The following is a 15,619-nucleotide window of genomic DNA, read 5'->3' as shown; positions in this document are numbered from 1 at the left end:
CTGTTTACTCTTTTCCATAGATGTTGCCTGACAAACTGAGTTCTTGCAGCATTTTGTGTGTGTTGCTTTGGATTTCCAGCATCTGCAGAATCTCCCAAGTTTATGATTTGAACTTGCAGTTCAGTTTTATTTTAATTCAACAGTTCACATGTATACTTCCAAATGAAACAGCATTCCTCTGTACAACACAATACATCTGCAAACCTGGAAGTTCGGGCAGGCATATAGGGAGAAGAGCTGGGGGCAGTGGATCATCCCAGCTGCCTATTTTCCGCTCCACAGATACTCCTTGACCTGCTCAGTCCCTCTAGGTTTTCAGCACTTGTTCAAACCCACTGTAATTATATCTGATTTAATCTAATTTAAGGACCAGAGTCATTAACCATGTTTGATTTCCATGTTAAAGTCTGCTTTTGTGTTGACATCATTGGTGCGTGTTCCCTTTGCTAACTCACTGAATACTGGAGGAACACTTCGGGTCGGACAACGTCAGTGGAGGGGAATGGACACTCATTCCCGTCCTGAACCGTTTGGTTCCTCTGGCGCCTGAGTGATTTACTGTAGCTTTCCAGTGCGTTGACCGAAGGGGCATAATGATTGACGTCGAACCAGCCGGGACTGTGCCTTTAAGAAGGTGGGAACAATGCTGCGCCCCGCCCCCCGATACACTAATTGATTAATAAACGTTGACTGTACCTCTTCCTAGAGATGCTGCCTGGCCCGCTGCGTTCACCAGCAACTTTGATGTCTGTTGCAATAATTGATAGGTGCCTTTAGGAAGGCGGGGCATTGTGGTCACGCCTTTAGCATGCTGATTGACAGACGCCTTTGAGGAGGCGGGACAACGCTGCGCCCCGCCCCAGTGGATGATGGACGTAGTGACGTGCTCCAAGATGGTGTCTGGTTGCCGGCGATGCTGTTGCAGATGTTAATGGGAGCGGTGCTTCTGGCTGGTCGCGGGCGAGACACCTGGTTTATCCCGCCCCCCGTCCTCCGTCCCGTTTCCAGCCGCGGGCATTGCCCGCTCCCGCTCCCCCGAGTCCCGCCGCCGGTAGCGGACGGAGCACCCAGCTCATTCCCGCTCCCCGGTTCAGACCGCCGCAGATGAGGGTGAAACGGCTCGAGCTGTGCTTCTCGCTGCTCTTCGTCGCTTCTTATTTCACCAACAAGGTGAGGCGGAGGGGGAGCTGCAGCACCCTGGGGTGCCCAGGCTGGGAGGGATGATCATAGCACCCTAGGGTGCCAGGACTGAGAGGTGCATGGCTGTATCACCCCAGGGTGCCCTGACTGGGAGAGGAGATAATTCTAACTCTTTACCATACTGAGTGAATGCATTTCTCTGCTAAATGGTCTACCCTGTACTTGTGCTCCTAGTTCCTCAGTCACAAGTATCCAACGCATATCTCTCCTGAGATGAGCCCATAACATGCCACAAACACAAAACATAGAATATTACAGCACAGTACGGGCCCTTGTGCTGACTAAAAACATTACTCAAAGATCAATCTAACCTTTCCCTCCTACATAGCCCTCATTTTTTCTATTGTCCTTGTGCCTATCTAAGAGTTTAATAAATGTCCCTAAAATATATTACTTCATGCGGTGGTGATATCACCCACCACTCCCTGTGATTAAAAAAACTTAGCTCCGACATACCCCTTATAACTTTCCTCCAATCACCTTAAAATGATGCACCCTCATATCAGTCATTTCTGCCCTGGGGAAAAGGCTTTGTCTCCACTCAATCTATGCCCCCTACCTTGTACACCTCTATCAAGACACCTCGCATCTTTCGCTCCAAAGCAAAAATCCCTAGCTTGCTCATCCTTTCCTCATAATACATGCTCTCTAATTCAGGCAGCATCCTGGTAAATCTCTGCACCCTCTCTAAAGCTTCCACACCCTTCCAATAATGAGATTAACTGAACCGAACACAATATTATAAGTGTGGTCTTTCCAGAGTACCACACTTAGAATATTGTGTTCAGTTCCGGTCTGCAGCAGAGCCACAACGTTACCGAATGGCTCTTGACTCAATCCCCCAGCCATGGGACACTACGGTAGGGTAGTGGTTAGCACAACACCTACGGTTCAGAGCGTCAGAGTTCAACTCTGGTGCTGTCTGTAAGGACATTGTACGTTATCCCCGTGACCACGTGGGTTTCCTCCCACAATCCAAATTCATACTGGTTAATTGGTCATCATAAGTTGTTCTGTCACTGGGCTAGTGTTAAATAGGTGGGTTGCTGGATGGTGTGTCTCAGTGGGCTGGAAGAGCCGGCTGTATGCTGTATTTCTAAATAAATAAACTACCGAAGGCCAACATACAGTATGTCTTAAATGAGAGGTGACCTGATAGAGGTGTATAAGATGATGAGAGGCATTGATCGTGCGGATAGTCAGAGGCTTTTTCCCAGGGCTGAAATGGCTAACATGGGAGGGCACGGTTTTAAGGTGCTTGGAAGTAGGTACAGAGGAGTCAGGAATAAGTTTTTTACACAGAGTGGTAAGTGTGTGGAATGGGCTGCCGGCGGTGGAGGTGGATACGATAGGGTCTTTTAAGAAACTCCTGGACAGGTATATGAAGCTCAGAAAAATAGAGGGCTATGGGTAACCCTGGGTAATTTCTCAGGTAAGGACATGTTCGGCACAGCTTTGTGGGCCGAAGGGTCTGTACTGTGCTGTAGGTTTTCTTTGTAATTCAATCAACTTTTGCGCAACTTTGAAGAACCTATGGATATGGACCCCAAGATCCCTCTGTTCCTCCACACTGCTAAGAATCCTACCATTATCCCTGTATCCTGCCTTCAAATGTCTTCACACTTTTCTGGATCGAACTCCTCTCACCTCTCAGCCCTGCCCTGTATCCTGTTACTGTCCTGTTATCACCTATGACAACTCTCCACACTACCCACAACTCCACCAACCTTTGTGTTCTCTGCAAACTTACTAACCCATCCTTCCACTTCCTCTTCCAAGTCATTTATAAAAATCACCAAATTGCTGAGGTCCCAGAGCAAATCCCTGCAGAACACCACTGGTCAGCAACCTTCAGACAGAATACATTCCATCCACAGCCACTCTATGCCTTCTATGGGCTAGCCAATTCTGAATCCACACCACACACACAAAATGCTGGAGAAACCCAGCATCTGTGGAAAAAAGTACACTTGAGGTTTTGGGCTGAGACTCTTCGGCAGGACCCTTCTGTCTTCCAGCATTTTGTGTGTGTGGTTTGGATTTCCAGCATCTGCAGATTTTCTCATATTTGTGTCTAAATCCATGCCTTCTGACTGAGAATGAGTCTACCATGGGGAACCTCATCAAGCACTTTACTAAAATGCATATATACAGCATTCAGGGCTCTACCTTCATCAATGTGCTTTGTCACATCCTCAAAGAATTCAGTCAGGCTTGTGAAGCACAGCCTGCTATCAGAAAGCCATGGTTACTAGCTTCCACAGTCAGACTATGCCTCTCCAAATACTCGTAAACCCTGTCTCAAAGAATCTTTTCCAGTAATTTCCCATCACTAGTCTATAATTTACAGGGTTATCCCTAATCTTTTTCTTGAGCGAAGGAATAACATTTGCAAAGAGAATTCCATTGTTTGAATCAACAAGACATGCCTACTGTTGCCTGAACTAAATCATTTTAAATGATAGCAGTTGGTCTTACTGAAAATCTCAAACATCTTTTTCTTTTGCAGTATGTCCTTTCGATATTGAACTTTACTTATCCAACACTTTTTCAAGGGTATGTACAGTATTTTTAATAGATAATGTTATTTGAGTTTGTGAATATATTTGTGATTTTCTTTGAAATGTGATCTCTTTCTTGCTTGTACTTTTTGCAGATGGCAAACAATCATGGGAACTGTACTACTTCAGGTAGCCTGGAAGCTAGGCTGGCTGGAGATGAGAAGCACATTTTTATGGTAAGAGGAACATTAGACATAGGAACAGAATTAGGCTATTAGAACCTAGAACATAGAATAGCACAGCACATTACAGGCTCTCCGACCCACAATGTTGTGCCAACCCTCAAACCCTGCCTCCCGTATAAGCCCCACCTTAAATTCCTCCATATACCTGTCTAGTAGTCTCTTAAACTTCACTAGTATATCTGCCTCCACCACTGACTCAGGCAGTGCATTCCACGCTCCAACCACTCTCTGAGTGAAAAACCTTCCTCCAATATCCCCCTTGAACTTCCCACCCCTTACCTTAAAGCCATGTCCTCTTGTATTGAGCAGTGGTGCCCTGGGGAAGAGGCGCTGGCTATCCACTCTATTTATTCTTCTTATTATCTTGTACACCTCTATCATGCCTCCTCTCATCCTCCTTCTCTCCAAAGAGTAAAGCCCCAGCTCCCTTAATCTGTGATCATAATCCATACTCTCTAAACCAGGCAGCATCCTGGTAAATCTCCTCTGTACCCTTTCCAATGCTTCCACATCCTTCCTATAGTGAGACGAACAGAAATGGACACAGTACTCCAAGTATGGCCTAACCAGAGTTTTATAGAGCTGCACCATTACCTCGTGACTCTTAAACTCTATCCCTCGACTTATGAAGGCTAACACCCCATAAGCTTTCTTAACTACCCCATCTACCTGTGAGGCAACTTTCAGGGATCTGTGGACATGCACCCCCAGATCCCTCTGCTCCTCCACACTACCAAGTATCCTGCCATTTACTTTGTACTCTGCCTTGGAGTTTGTCCTTCCAAAGTGTACCACCTCACACTTTTCTGGGTTGAACTCCATCTGCCACTTCTCAGCCCACTTCTGCATCCTATCAATGTCTCTCTGCAATCTTCAACAATCCTCTACACTATCTACAACACCACCAACCCTTGTGTCATCTGCAAACTTGCCAACCCACCCTTCTATCCCACATCCAGGTTGTTAATAAAAATCAAGAAGAGTAGAGGTCCCAGAACAGATCCTTGTGCAAAACCACTAGTCACAACCCTCCAATCTGAATGTACTCCCTCCACCACAACCCTCTGCCTTTTGCAGGCAAGCCAATTCTGAATCTACCTGGCCAAACTTCCCTGGATCCCATGCCTTCTGACTTTCTGAATAAACCTACCATGTGGAACCTTGTCAAATGTCAAATCCATATAGATCACATCCACTGCACTACCCTCATCTATCTGGCTGGTCACCTCCTTAAAGAACTCTTATCAGGCTTGTTAGACACGATCTGCCCTTCACAAAGCCATGCTGACTGTCCCTGATCAGACCATGATTCTCGAAATGCCTATCTCTAAGAATCTTTTCCAACAGTTTTCCCACCACAGACGTAAGGCTCACTGGTCTATAATTACCTGGACTATCCCTACTACCTTTTTTGAACAAGGGAACAACATTCGCCTCCCTCCAATCCTCCAGTACCATTCCTGTGGACAGCGAGGACATAAAGATCCTAGCCAGAGGCTCAGCAATCTCTTCCCTCGCCTCGTGGAGCAGCCTGGGGAATATTCCGTCAGGCCTTGGGGACTTATCTGTCCTAATGTATTTTAACAACTCCAACACCTCCTCTCCCTTAATATCAACATGCTCCAGAACATCAACCTCACTCATATTGTCCTCACCATCATCAAGTTCCCTCTCATTGGTGAATACCGAAGAGAAGTATTCATTGAGGACCTCGCTCGCTTCCACAGCCTCCAGGCACATCTTCCCACCTTTATCTCTAATTGGTCCTACCTTCACTCCTGTCATCATTTTGATCTTCACATAATTGAAGAATGCCTTGGGGTTTTCCTTTACCCTACTCGCCAAGGCCTTCTCGTGCCCCTTTCTTGCTCTTCTCAGCCCCTTCTTAAGTTCCTTTCTTGCTATCCTATATTCCTCAATAGACCCATCTGATCCTTGCTTCCTAAACCTCATGTATGCTGCCTTCTTCCACCTCACTAGATTTTCCACCTCACTTGTCACCCATGTTTCCTTCACCCTGCCATTCCTTATCTTCCTCACTGGGACAAATTTATCCCTAACATCATGCAAGAGATCCCTAAACATCGACCACATATCCATAGTACATTTCCCTGCAAAAACATCATCCCAATTCACATCCACAAGTTCTAGCCTTATAGCCTCATAATTTGCCCTTCCCCAATTAAAAATTTTCCTGCCCTCTCTGATTCTATCCTTTTCCATGATAATGCTAAAGGGCAGGGAGTGGTGGTCACTGTCCCCCAGATGCTCACCCACTGAGAGATCTGTGACCTGACCGGTTCGTTACCTAATACTAGATCTAGTATGGCATTCCCCCTAGTCGGCCTGGCCACATACTGTGACAGGAATCCGTCCTGGACACACTTAAGAAACTGCCCCATCAAAACCATTGGAACTAATCAGGTGCCAATCAATATTAGGGAAGTTAAAGTCACCCATGATAATAGCCCTGTTATTTTTGCACATTTCCAAAATCTGCCTCCCTATCTGTTCCTCGGTATCTCTGCTGCTACCAGGGGGTCTATAGAATACTCCCAATAGAGTAACTGTTCCCTTCCTGTTCCTGACTTCCACCCATACTGGCTCAAAAGAGGATCCTGCTACATTACCCACCCTTTCTGTAGCTGTAATAGTATCCCTGACCAGTCATGCCACCCCTCCTCCCCTTTTTCCCCCCTCTCTATCCCTTTTAAAGCACTGAAATCCAGGAATATTGAGAATCCATTCCTGCCCTGGTGCCAGCCAAGTCTCTGTAATGGCCACTACATCATAATTCCATGTATGTATCCAAGCTCTCAGTTCATCACCTTTGTTCCTGATGTTTCTTGCATTGAAGTACACACACTTTAGCCCTTCTACCTTACTGTCTTTACACCGTTTATTCTGCTTCTCTTTCTCAAAGCCTCTCTATATGTTAGATCTGGCTTTACTCCATGCACTTCTTTCACTGCTGTATCGCTCTAGGTCCCATCCCCCTCGCAAATTAGTTTAAACCTTCCCGAACCATGCTAGCAAACCTACCTGCAAGGATATTGTTCCCCCTCGAGTTCAGGTGCAACCCATCCAATCTGTACAAGTCCCACCTTCCCCAGAAGAGATCCCAATGATCCAAAAATCTAAAATCCTGCTCCCTGCACCAACTCCTCAGCCATGCATTCAACTGCGATCTCCTCCAATTCTCACCATCACGGTCATGTAGCACTGGCAGCAATCCTGAGAACACCACCCTTGATGTCCTGTTCTTCAGCCTTCTGCCTGGTTCCCAAAACTCACACTTCAGGACCTCATCCCTCTTCCTGCCTATGTCATTGGTACCAACATGTCTCACAATTTGTGGTTGCTTTCCCTCTCGTACCAAGATGTTGTGCACCCAGTCAGAGAGAGACATCCTGGACCCTGGCATCAGAGAGGTGACAAACCATGCGGGTGTCCTCACGCCCACAAAATCTCCTGTCTGCTCCCCTGACTATAGAGTCTCCAATGACGACAGCTCTCCTCTTCTCCGTTCCACCCTTCTGCACCACCGGGTCAGACTCAGTGCCAGAGGCCCTGCCACCATGGCTCACACCTGGTTGGTCGTCCCTGCCAACAGTGTCCAGGACGGTAAACTTATTATTCAGGGGAATAGTCATAGTCATACTTTATTGATCCTGGGGGAAATTGGTTTTCGTTACAGTTGCACCATAAATAATAAATAGTAATAAAACCATAAATAGTTAAATAGTAATATGTAAATTATGCCAGTAAATTATGAAATAAGTCCAGGACCAGCCTATTGGCTCAGGGTGTCTGACCCTCCAAGGGAGGAGTTGTAAAGTTTGATGGCCACAGGCAGGAATGACTTTCTATGCCGCTCTGTGCTGCATCTCGGTGGAATGAGTCTCTGGCTGAATGTACTCCTGTGCCCACCCAGTACATTATGTAGTGGATAGGAGACATTGACCAAGATGGCATGCAACTTAGACAGCATCCTCTTTTCAGACACCACCGTGAGAGAGTCCAGTTCCATCCCCACAACATCACTGGCCTTACAAATGAGTTTGTTGATTCTGTTGGTGTCTGCTACCCTCAGCCTGCTGCCCCAGCGCACAACAACAAACATGATAGCACTGGCCACCACAGACTCGTAGAACATCCTCAGCATCGTCCGGCAGATGTTAAAGGACCTCAGTCTCCTCAGGAAATAGAGATGGCTCTGTCCCTTCTTGTAGACAGCCTCAGTGTTCTTTGACCAGTCCAGTTTATTGTCAATTCGTATCCCCAGGTATTTGTAATCATCCACCATATCCACACTGGCCCCCTGGATAGAAACAGGGGTCACCGGTACCTTAGCTCTCCTCAGGTCTACCACCAGCTCCTTAGTCTTTTTCACATTAAGCTGTGGGGGTGCTGTTCATCCCAAAGGGTCTGCTCCATCATGGCTGATTTGAATTGAATTGACTTTATTACTTACATCCTTCATATACATGAGGAATAAAAATTTTTTAAGTTACGTCTCCATCTAAATCCCCCTCAAACCTATTCTCTTGCCTTCTCCCCTTGACCTTTGATGCCCTGACTAATCGACCACTTCAAATGTACCCAATGATTTGGCCTCCACATCTATCTGTGGCAACAAATTCCACAGATTCACCTCCCTCTGGCTGAGGAAATTCCTCCTCATCTCTGTTCTGAATGGATGTGCTCCCCCCATTCTGAGGCTGTGCCCTCTAGTCCAAGACTCCCCCACTATAGGAAATGTCTTCTCTTCTCTTGCCTGTTACACCACTGGTGTGTAGGGCAGCAGTGAAGGTCCTCCATCTCTGGCAGTGTTCCTGGCTTCGTTCATCATGTCAGTAGCTTCAAACAAACTCTCCACATCTACTCTATCTAGGGCTTTCAATATTCAATAGGTTTCAATGAGATCCCCCCTCATTCTTCTAAACGCCAATGAGTACAGGCCCAGTCATCAAACACTAATCATATGTTAACCCCTGCATTCCCAGAATCATTTCTGTAAACAACTTCTAACCCTCTCCAATTGCAACACATCCTTTCTTAAATATGGGGCTCATGTTTTACATAAAGATGAATTTGTAGGCCTTCGTGTCATAGTCATTAGACTGACTAAAAGCAGAAGCCTACATTCCTCACCACTGACTCAACCTGCAAATTACGCTTTAGTTAAATCCTGCATGCAGACTCCCAAATCCCTTTGCACCTTAGATATCTGAATTTAGAAAATAATCTATGCCTTTACTCCTCCTACCGAAGTGCATTACCATGCGCTTCTCTACACTATATTTCATCTGCCGCCACCTTACCCATTCCCCCAATCTGTCTGAGTCATTCAGCAGCGTTCCTGCTCCCTCAACTCTGCCTGCTCCCCTCCCCACCTATCTTCATAAGAACATAAGAAATGGGAATAGGATGAGGCTTTTCATTCTAGAGCAAAGGAGATGTTCTCCTTTTTCAAAGAGAAGGGTTTCCCTTCCTCCACCATCAATGCTGCCCTCAAGTGCATCTCTTCCATTTCATGCACGTTTGCTCGTACCCCATCCTCCCGCCACCCTAGCAGGGATAGGGTTCCTCTTGTCCTCATCCCACCAGCCTCCGCGTCCAGCACATAATTCTCGGAAACTTCCACCACCTCCAGCGGGATCGCACCACCAAGCACATCTTTCCCTCACACCCACTTCCTGCTTTCCGCTGGGATCACCCCCTACGTTACCGCCTAGACCATTCATTCCTCCCCACTGATCTCCCTCCTGACACTTATCCTTGGAAGCAGAGCAAGTGCTACACCTGCCCCTTGACCTCCTCCAATCTGATGGCATAAATATTGATTTCTCAAACTTCTGGTAATACCCCCTAATGCCTTCCCACTCCTCGTCCACTTCCCATCCCCTTTTCCCTCTCTCACCTCATCTCCTTGCCTGCCCATCACCTCTTTGGTCCTCCTTTCCACTTTTTCTTTCTTCCATGTCCTTCTGTCTCTTTCACTGATCATACTTCCCAGCTCTTTACTTCATCCCTCCCCCTCCGGGTTTCACCTATCGCCTGGTGTTTCTCTCTGCCCGCCCCACACCTTTTAAATCTACCCCTCAGCTTTTTTTCTCCAGTGCTGCCGAATGGGTTCAGCCCGAAACATCAACAGTATTTTTTTCCATAGATACTGACTGGCCTGCTGAGCTCCTCCAGCATTTTGTGTGAGTTGCTAGGAACAGGAGTCGGCCATCTGGCCTGTCAAGCCTGTTCCACCATTCAATAAGATCACGGCTGATCTGGCCATGGAATCATTTCCACCTACCTGCCTTTTCCTCATAATCCTTAAATCCCTACTATGCAAAAATACCCAACCTTGTCTTAAATATATTTACTGAGGTGGTCTCCACTGCTTCATTGGGCAGAGAATTCCACAAATTCATCACTCTTTGGGAAAAGCAGTTCCTCCTCAACTCCGCCCTAAATTTACTCCCATGAATCTTGAGGCTATGTCCCCTAGTTCTGGTGTCACCTATCAGTGGAAACAACTTTCTTGCTGCTCTCTTATCTGTTCCTTTCTTAATTTTATATGTTTTTATAAGATCTCCTCTCATTCTTTTGAATTCCAGCGAGTACAGTCCCAGGCAACTCAATCTCTCCTCATAGTCTAATCTCCTCATTTCTGGAATCAACTGGTGAACCTCCTCTGCACCACCTCCAAGGCCAGTATATCCTTCCTCAAGTAAGGGGACCAGAACTGCACACAGTACTCCAGATGCGGCCTCACCAGTACCCTGTACAGTTGCAGCATGACCTCCCTGCTCTTAAATTCAATCCCTCTGGCAATGAAGGCCAACATTCCATTTGCCTTCTTGATAGCCTGCTGCACCTACAAACCAACCTTTTGTGATTCATGCACAAGCACTCCCAAGTCCCTCTGCACAGCAGCGTGCTGCAATTTTTTGCCATTTAAATAACATGCTCTTTCATTTTTCCTTCCACAGTGAATGACTTTGCATTTACCAACATTGTACTCCATCTGCCAGACCCTTGCCCACTCACTTAACCTATCTATATCTTTCTGCAGACTCTCCATATCTTCTGCACAATTTGCTTTTCCACTCAAACCTACCCCCAACTCTATGCATTCTTATCTTATGGATAAGTCTTTTTGTGGCACCTTATTGAACGCCTTCTGGAAATTCAAGTAAATAACATCTATCTGTTCCCCTCTATCCACTGCGCTTGTTATATCTCAAAGAACTCCAGTAAGTTTGTCAAACAGGACCTGCCTTTGCTGAATCCATGCTGTGTCTGCCTGATGGATCCATTTCTTTCCAGATGCCTCATTATTTCTTCTTTAATAATAGCTTCAAGCATTTTCACAACTTCTGATGTTAAATTAACTGGCCTATAGTTACCTTCCTTTTGCCTACACACTCACCATTCTCTCAGTGAAGAAAATCCCCCTCACGCATTTCACTTTTCACCCTTAACCCATGACCTTTAGTTCTACTCTCACCCAACCTCAGTGGAAAAAGTCCGCTTGCATTTACCCCAGCTATACCCTTCATAATTTTGTATACCTCTATCAATTCCCTCTTCATTTTACTACACTCCAGAGAATAATAGGTTAGGAGTTTAAAATTTAGTAAAAGTTGAAATACATTCTAGAAGTACCGTGTGACTTGAGTGTTAATGATGTCATTTGAACTTTGATAGGTCTGCCAAGGTGTCCTGGCTGCCTGCTGTGTTCATGTTTGTTGGGAGTATCTATGCCGGTTCCCGGGCACTGTCTAAATTGGTAAGCATCTTTCCTTCTTTTGCAAAGAATAAGAAGTGCGCACCACATTAATGCAATTTACCAATGTTTAAATATAAACTTTAAATATATATAACATTAATATAATTGGTCAATATGGGTGGCGAGTTGGAGATATGTTTCTCCCAAAGGAGGTGCTTCTCCCTCTAATAGCCGGCAGGTCACCCTTGGGCAAGGTATAGCACCTTCTTAGCCTGCCGATCAGGGTGGTCGTATGAGCAGCTGGTGCATATCACAAGTCCTGGTTATGCAACCACTGACGCCAGGCAGACAGTCTCTGAAAAGGTTTGATAGTAGCTGGGTCAGTCGTCTTGTAAAGACACTGCCCAGAAGAAGGCAATGGCAAACCACTTCTGTAGAAATTATCAAGAACAATTGTGATCACGAGACCATGATTGCCTATGTCATACAACACAACACATAGTGATGATGATGACGATGACAGATAATGTAAACGGAAGAGATGCTGGAAATTCAGAGCAACACACACAAAATGCTGGAGGAACTTAGCAGGCCATACGGCATCTATGGAAATGAATGAACAGTCAATGACGTTAACATACATTAACAAATAATGTAGAGCAGTTAACTTTGTTTGCCCACAAACAAGTTTGAAGTGCACTCTTATTTAAACAATGGTTGTCAACACTGAAATATATTTTGATCTTCTGACCAGATTTCAGTGTTAGGGGAAGTGACTGTGTATGTGAGTAATGACCATCAAATTCCCTGAGTATATTCCAGTTCTGGACTTGCCTTTCTCCCATGAACCCAGAGACAGAGGTTTGGATAGACCCTTGGTGGGTCTCGTAAAAATTTTGTTGTTTGGCTGTGGCCTAGCAAAAACCTGTTGGATATTGAAGGGTCTAGATGGAGTGAATGTGGAGAGGATGTTTCCTGTAGTCGGGGAGTGTGGCACCAGAGGGCACAGCCTCAGAAGAGGGTGGTGAATCTGTGGAATTCATCGCCGTGGACTGCTGCAAAGGTCAAGTCATTGGGTATATTTAAAGTGGAGGTAGATCGGTTCTTGATTAGTCCAGACATCAAAGGTTACAAGGAGAAGGCAGGAGAATGGGGTCGAGAGGGATAGTAAATCAGCCATGATGCAGCAGACTCGATGGGTCAAATAGTCTAAATCTGCTCCTTTTGCTTGTGGTCTTGTGGACTACAGTGACAGATCATGGGTTAAAGGTGAAAGGTGAAACGTTTAAGGAGAACATGAGGAGTAAGTTCTTCACTCAGAGGGTCGTAAGAGTGTGGAATGGGCTGCCAGCACAAATTGTGCATGCAAGCTCGATTTCAACATTTAAGAGAAGTTTGGCTCAGTACGTGGATGGTAGGGGTATGGAGGGCTATGGTCCAGCAGTAGGTTGATGGGAGTAGGAAGTTTAAATGGATTCAGCATTGACTAGATGGACCAAAAGGACTGTCTCTATGCTGTACTTTTCTATGACCATAAATAATGAGTGAAATTTTTATTTTGTTGTCACTGTTATTAATGCTGCCTATGTAGTCAATAATTGAATTCTCTGTGGTTCTGCAAAGCTTTGATACTTAATGCAGCTGGCATTCTATCTTTGAACATATTTATTTATTGAGAGGGAGCGTAGAATTATTCAAGCCGCACCAGCCAGCAATCCCCTGATTTAATCATGAAACAATTTACAATAACCAATTAACCTGCCAACCGGTACATCACAGGAAGACCATACAGACTCTCTATAGGCAACGCTGAGAATTGAACTCAGGTCATCATCATAGCCTGTCACACCAGACAGACAGCCACTCTAGTGTTGTTTGGTTGATGCTGAGCAGGTCAGTGTCAGCTAAATCAGGTGAGAGTGGGCAGTTGCGCAGAACGTGTTCAACGTTCTGCACCCTTACGCCACACTCACAGGATTCACTGGTCTTTAAACCCCACTTCACCATATTGTCTCCCGTCCTACAAACTCCTGCTCTCACTCTGTTGAGAGTGCACCACTTCCGTCTGTCAAGCAGTGCCTCGTGTGGTAACATTTCTGTGGGGTCTTGCACTGTATTGTTTGGTGGGGCTCTGGCTTCTGTTTGTTGCCAGAGGTCAATCCTGTCTATTTGGGGGGCATGTTCCGTGTGGTAGTTCCTCCATTGTAGCAAAGCTTTTCCTCGATTTTAGGCGGTTGGAAACTGGCACATGATGATGTAGTGGGTGTCGTGGATCCGAGTTCTGTTTACCTTTTTCAATTTTTGTTGTAGTGTGTCTTTGGATCTCTGGGGGAGCAATGCCTGCGAGCCTGTAGATGGTGTTAGTGGGTGTGGGGCGCAGTGTGCCTGTGATTATTCGACAGGCTTCGTTATTTTCTTCGCATGGGCTGATCTGCCCCACACAGGTGCACAGTATTCTGCAGGTACATAGCAGAGTGCTAGGGCAGTTGATCGAAGTGTGTGAGCATCAGCTCCCCATTTCGTGCCTGCTAATTTTTTCAAGAGTGAGTTACGAGAGCCAACTTTCCCTCGGAGTTTTTGGATGTGGGTGGCAAATGAGAGCGTCCTATCCAGTGTCACGTCCAGGTAAATTGGAGTCGGATGGTGTTCGAGCTCCTTCCCACAGTTTCCGAGCTGCTTCTCGATTCCTCAGGTGGAATGCACACATTTGAGTTTTTGATGGATTTGGGTTCAGAGACCATTTTTCATAATACTGCTTCATTGCTTCAAGGACTGCTGTATGCTGTAGGACTCAGGTGATCTGTATGGTAAAGTGTTGTGCTAACCACTACACTGCGATGCCGCCCCATAAGTTCAAGTTTAATTGTCATCCAGCTGTACGTGAATACCCATGAATACAGCCAAATATTACGCCGGGGCCAAGGTGCAAAACACATTATCAACAGTCATGCACAGCACTAGGCACATATAGCACATATAAAATAGCAGTAACATACAATCATACAAAAAATATTTAGCCCAACTCCTGTAACGTGATGGTGCATGGGTGTTGCCAGCAAGAACAAGCAATTCTCGGCAGTCTGTGGATGAATGTACACATGCACATTCACAGTCCAGCTTGCCTTCCACTGAATGAACACTGGAGGGCAGCCCCGACCCAGCTTGGATGCCATGCTACACTGCCTCCGGCATCTCCTCTCCTGTGGACTGCTGCAAATGACAGGTCAGCAGCTTGAGGCTTGGTCCTTGCTACAGCTGAGGCCCCTCAGCTCCCCTGTCTGTCTGTCAATAAACAAGGAAACTTGCAGTATTTTCTGTTACTACTGCCCAACACTGTCTTGTGATCATAAGAGAAAGATCCAAGGCAATCACTTACAATTAGACTGCACGCACCCTTCGCAGATCAACTCCGATGCCTTCCTGTAGCAGGCAGTAACACAGTCTGCAACAAGTCCAGCTCTTCTCCCAACAAGCAGATTGCTGATGGTGTAGAGCTGCAGTACATGAAGTTCTTAATGTCCAGCACTGGATTGTAAAAGAACAAGATACTTGGACAACAGCCGCAGCATTGGCAATTGTGGTGGCAGGAACAGAGATGGTACTTGGGAGGAGAGCACTGTTTGAAATTTCGTAGATAGTAATAAACTTGGATAAGGCATGATTTTAGTAAAGCACGTAGTACCTTAGTAACACACATAAAAGTTGCTGGTACTAGAACCTTAGTAGTTTCTTCCAGTGGATCAGTGGGGAGTGACAGATTTAACTGACGTACACCTTTTATCTTAAACAATCACCATAAATCTCCCACATTTGTTGGACACAAGGATGGAGGAGACATAGGAGAGGGTTTTAAGAAGACAACACAGATTATCTTTGTGTTCCAAAATAAGCTGAAATCAGTGAAAAGTTGTAGCAAAGGGGGTCAAAGCATTACCATGCGTTCT

The 15,619-nt window shown here is 45.8% G+C and overlaps 1 protein-coding gene across 11 annotated transcripts in view; it reads left to right on the top strand.

Moving 5' to 3' along the window:
* Window positions 1-832: 832 nt before the first annotated feature.
* Window positions 833-15,619, top strand: part of LOC140194236 (UDP-N-acetylglucosamine transporter TMEM241 homolog) — a 214,513-nt gene continuing 199,726 nt past the window's right edge. For 3 of the 11 annotated variants that reach the window (XR_011885167.1, XM_072251705.1, XM_072251710.1), the window contains exons 1-4: window positions 840-1,170; window positions 3,710-3,756; window positions 3,857-3,937; window positions 11,654-11,735. Coding sequence is in view for 9 of the 11 variants with exons in the window: in XM_072251705.1 (XP_072107806.1) it covers window positions 1,105-1,170; window positions 3,710-3,756; window positions 3,857-3,937; window positions 11,654-11,735 (276 nt within the window). In the remaining 2 variants the exon portion in view is untranslated. Of the gene's footprint in view, window positions 1,171-3,709; window positions 3,757-3,856; window positions 3,938-11,653; window positions 11,736-15,619 lie in introns of all 11 variants that reach the window. The other 8 variants (XR_011885163.1, XM_072251712.1, XM_072251711.1 and 5 more) reach the window with 6 other exon arrangements.

Source organism: Mobula birostris, chromosome 1, assembly GCF_030028105.1.
Source record: "Mobula birostris isolate sMobBir1 chromosome 1, sMobBir1.hap1, whole genome shotgun sequence".
In the NCBI taxonomy this organism is placed as follows: domain Eukaryota; kingdom Metazoa; phylum Chordata; class Chondrichthyes; order Myliobatiformes; family Myliobatidae; genus Mobula; species Mobula birostris.
This window is presented reverse-complemented; position numbering and strand designations above follow the sequence as displayed.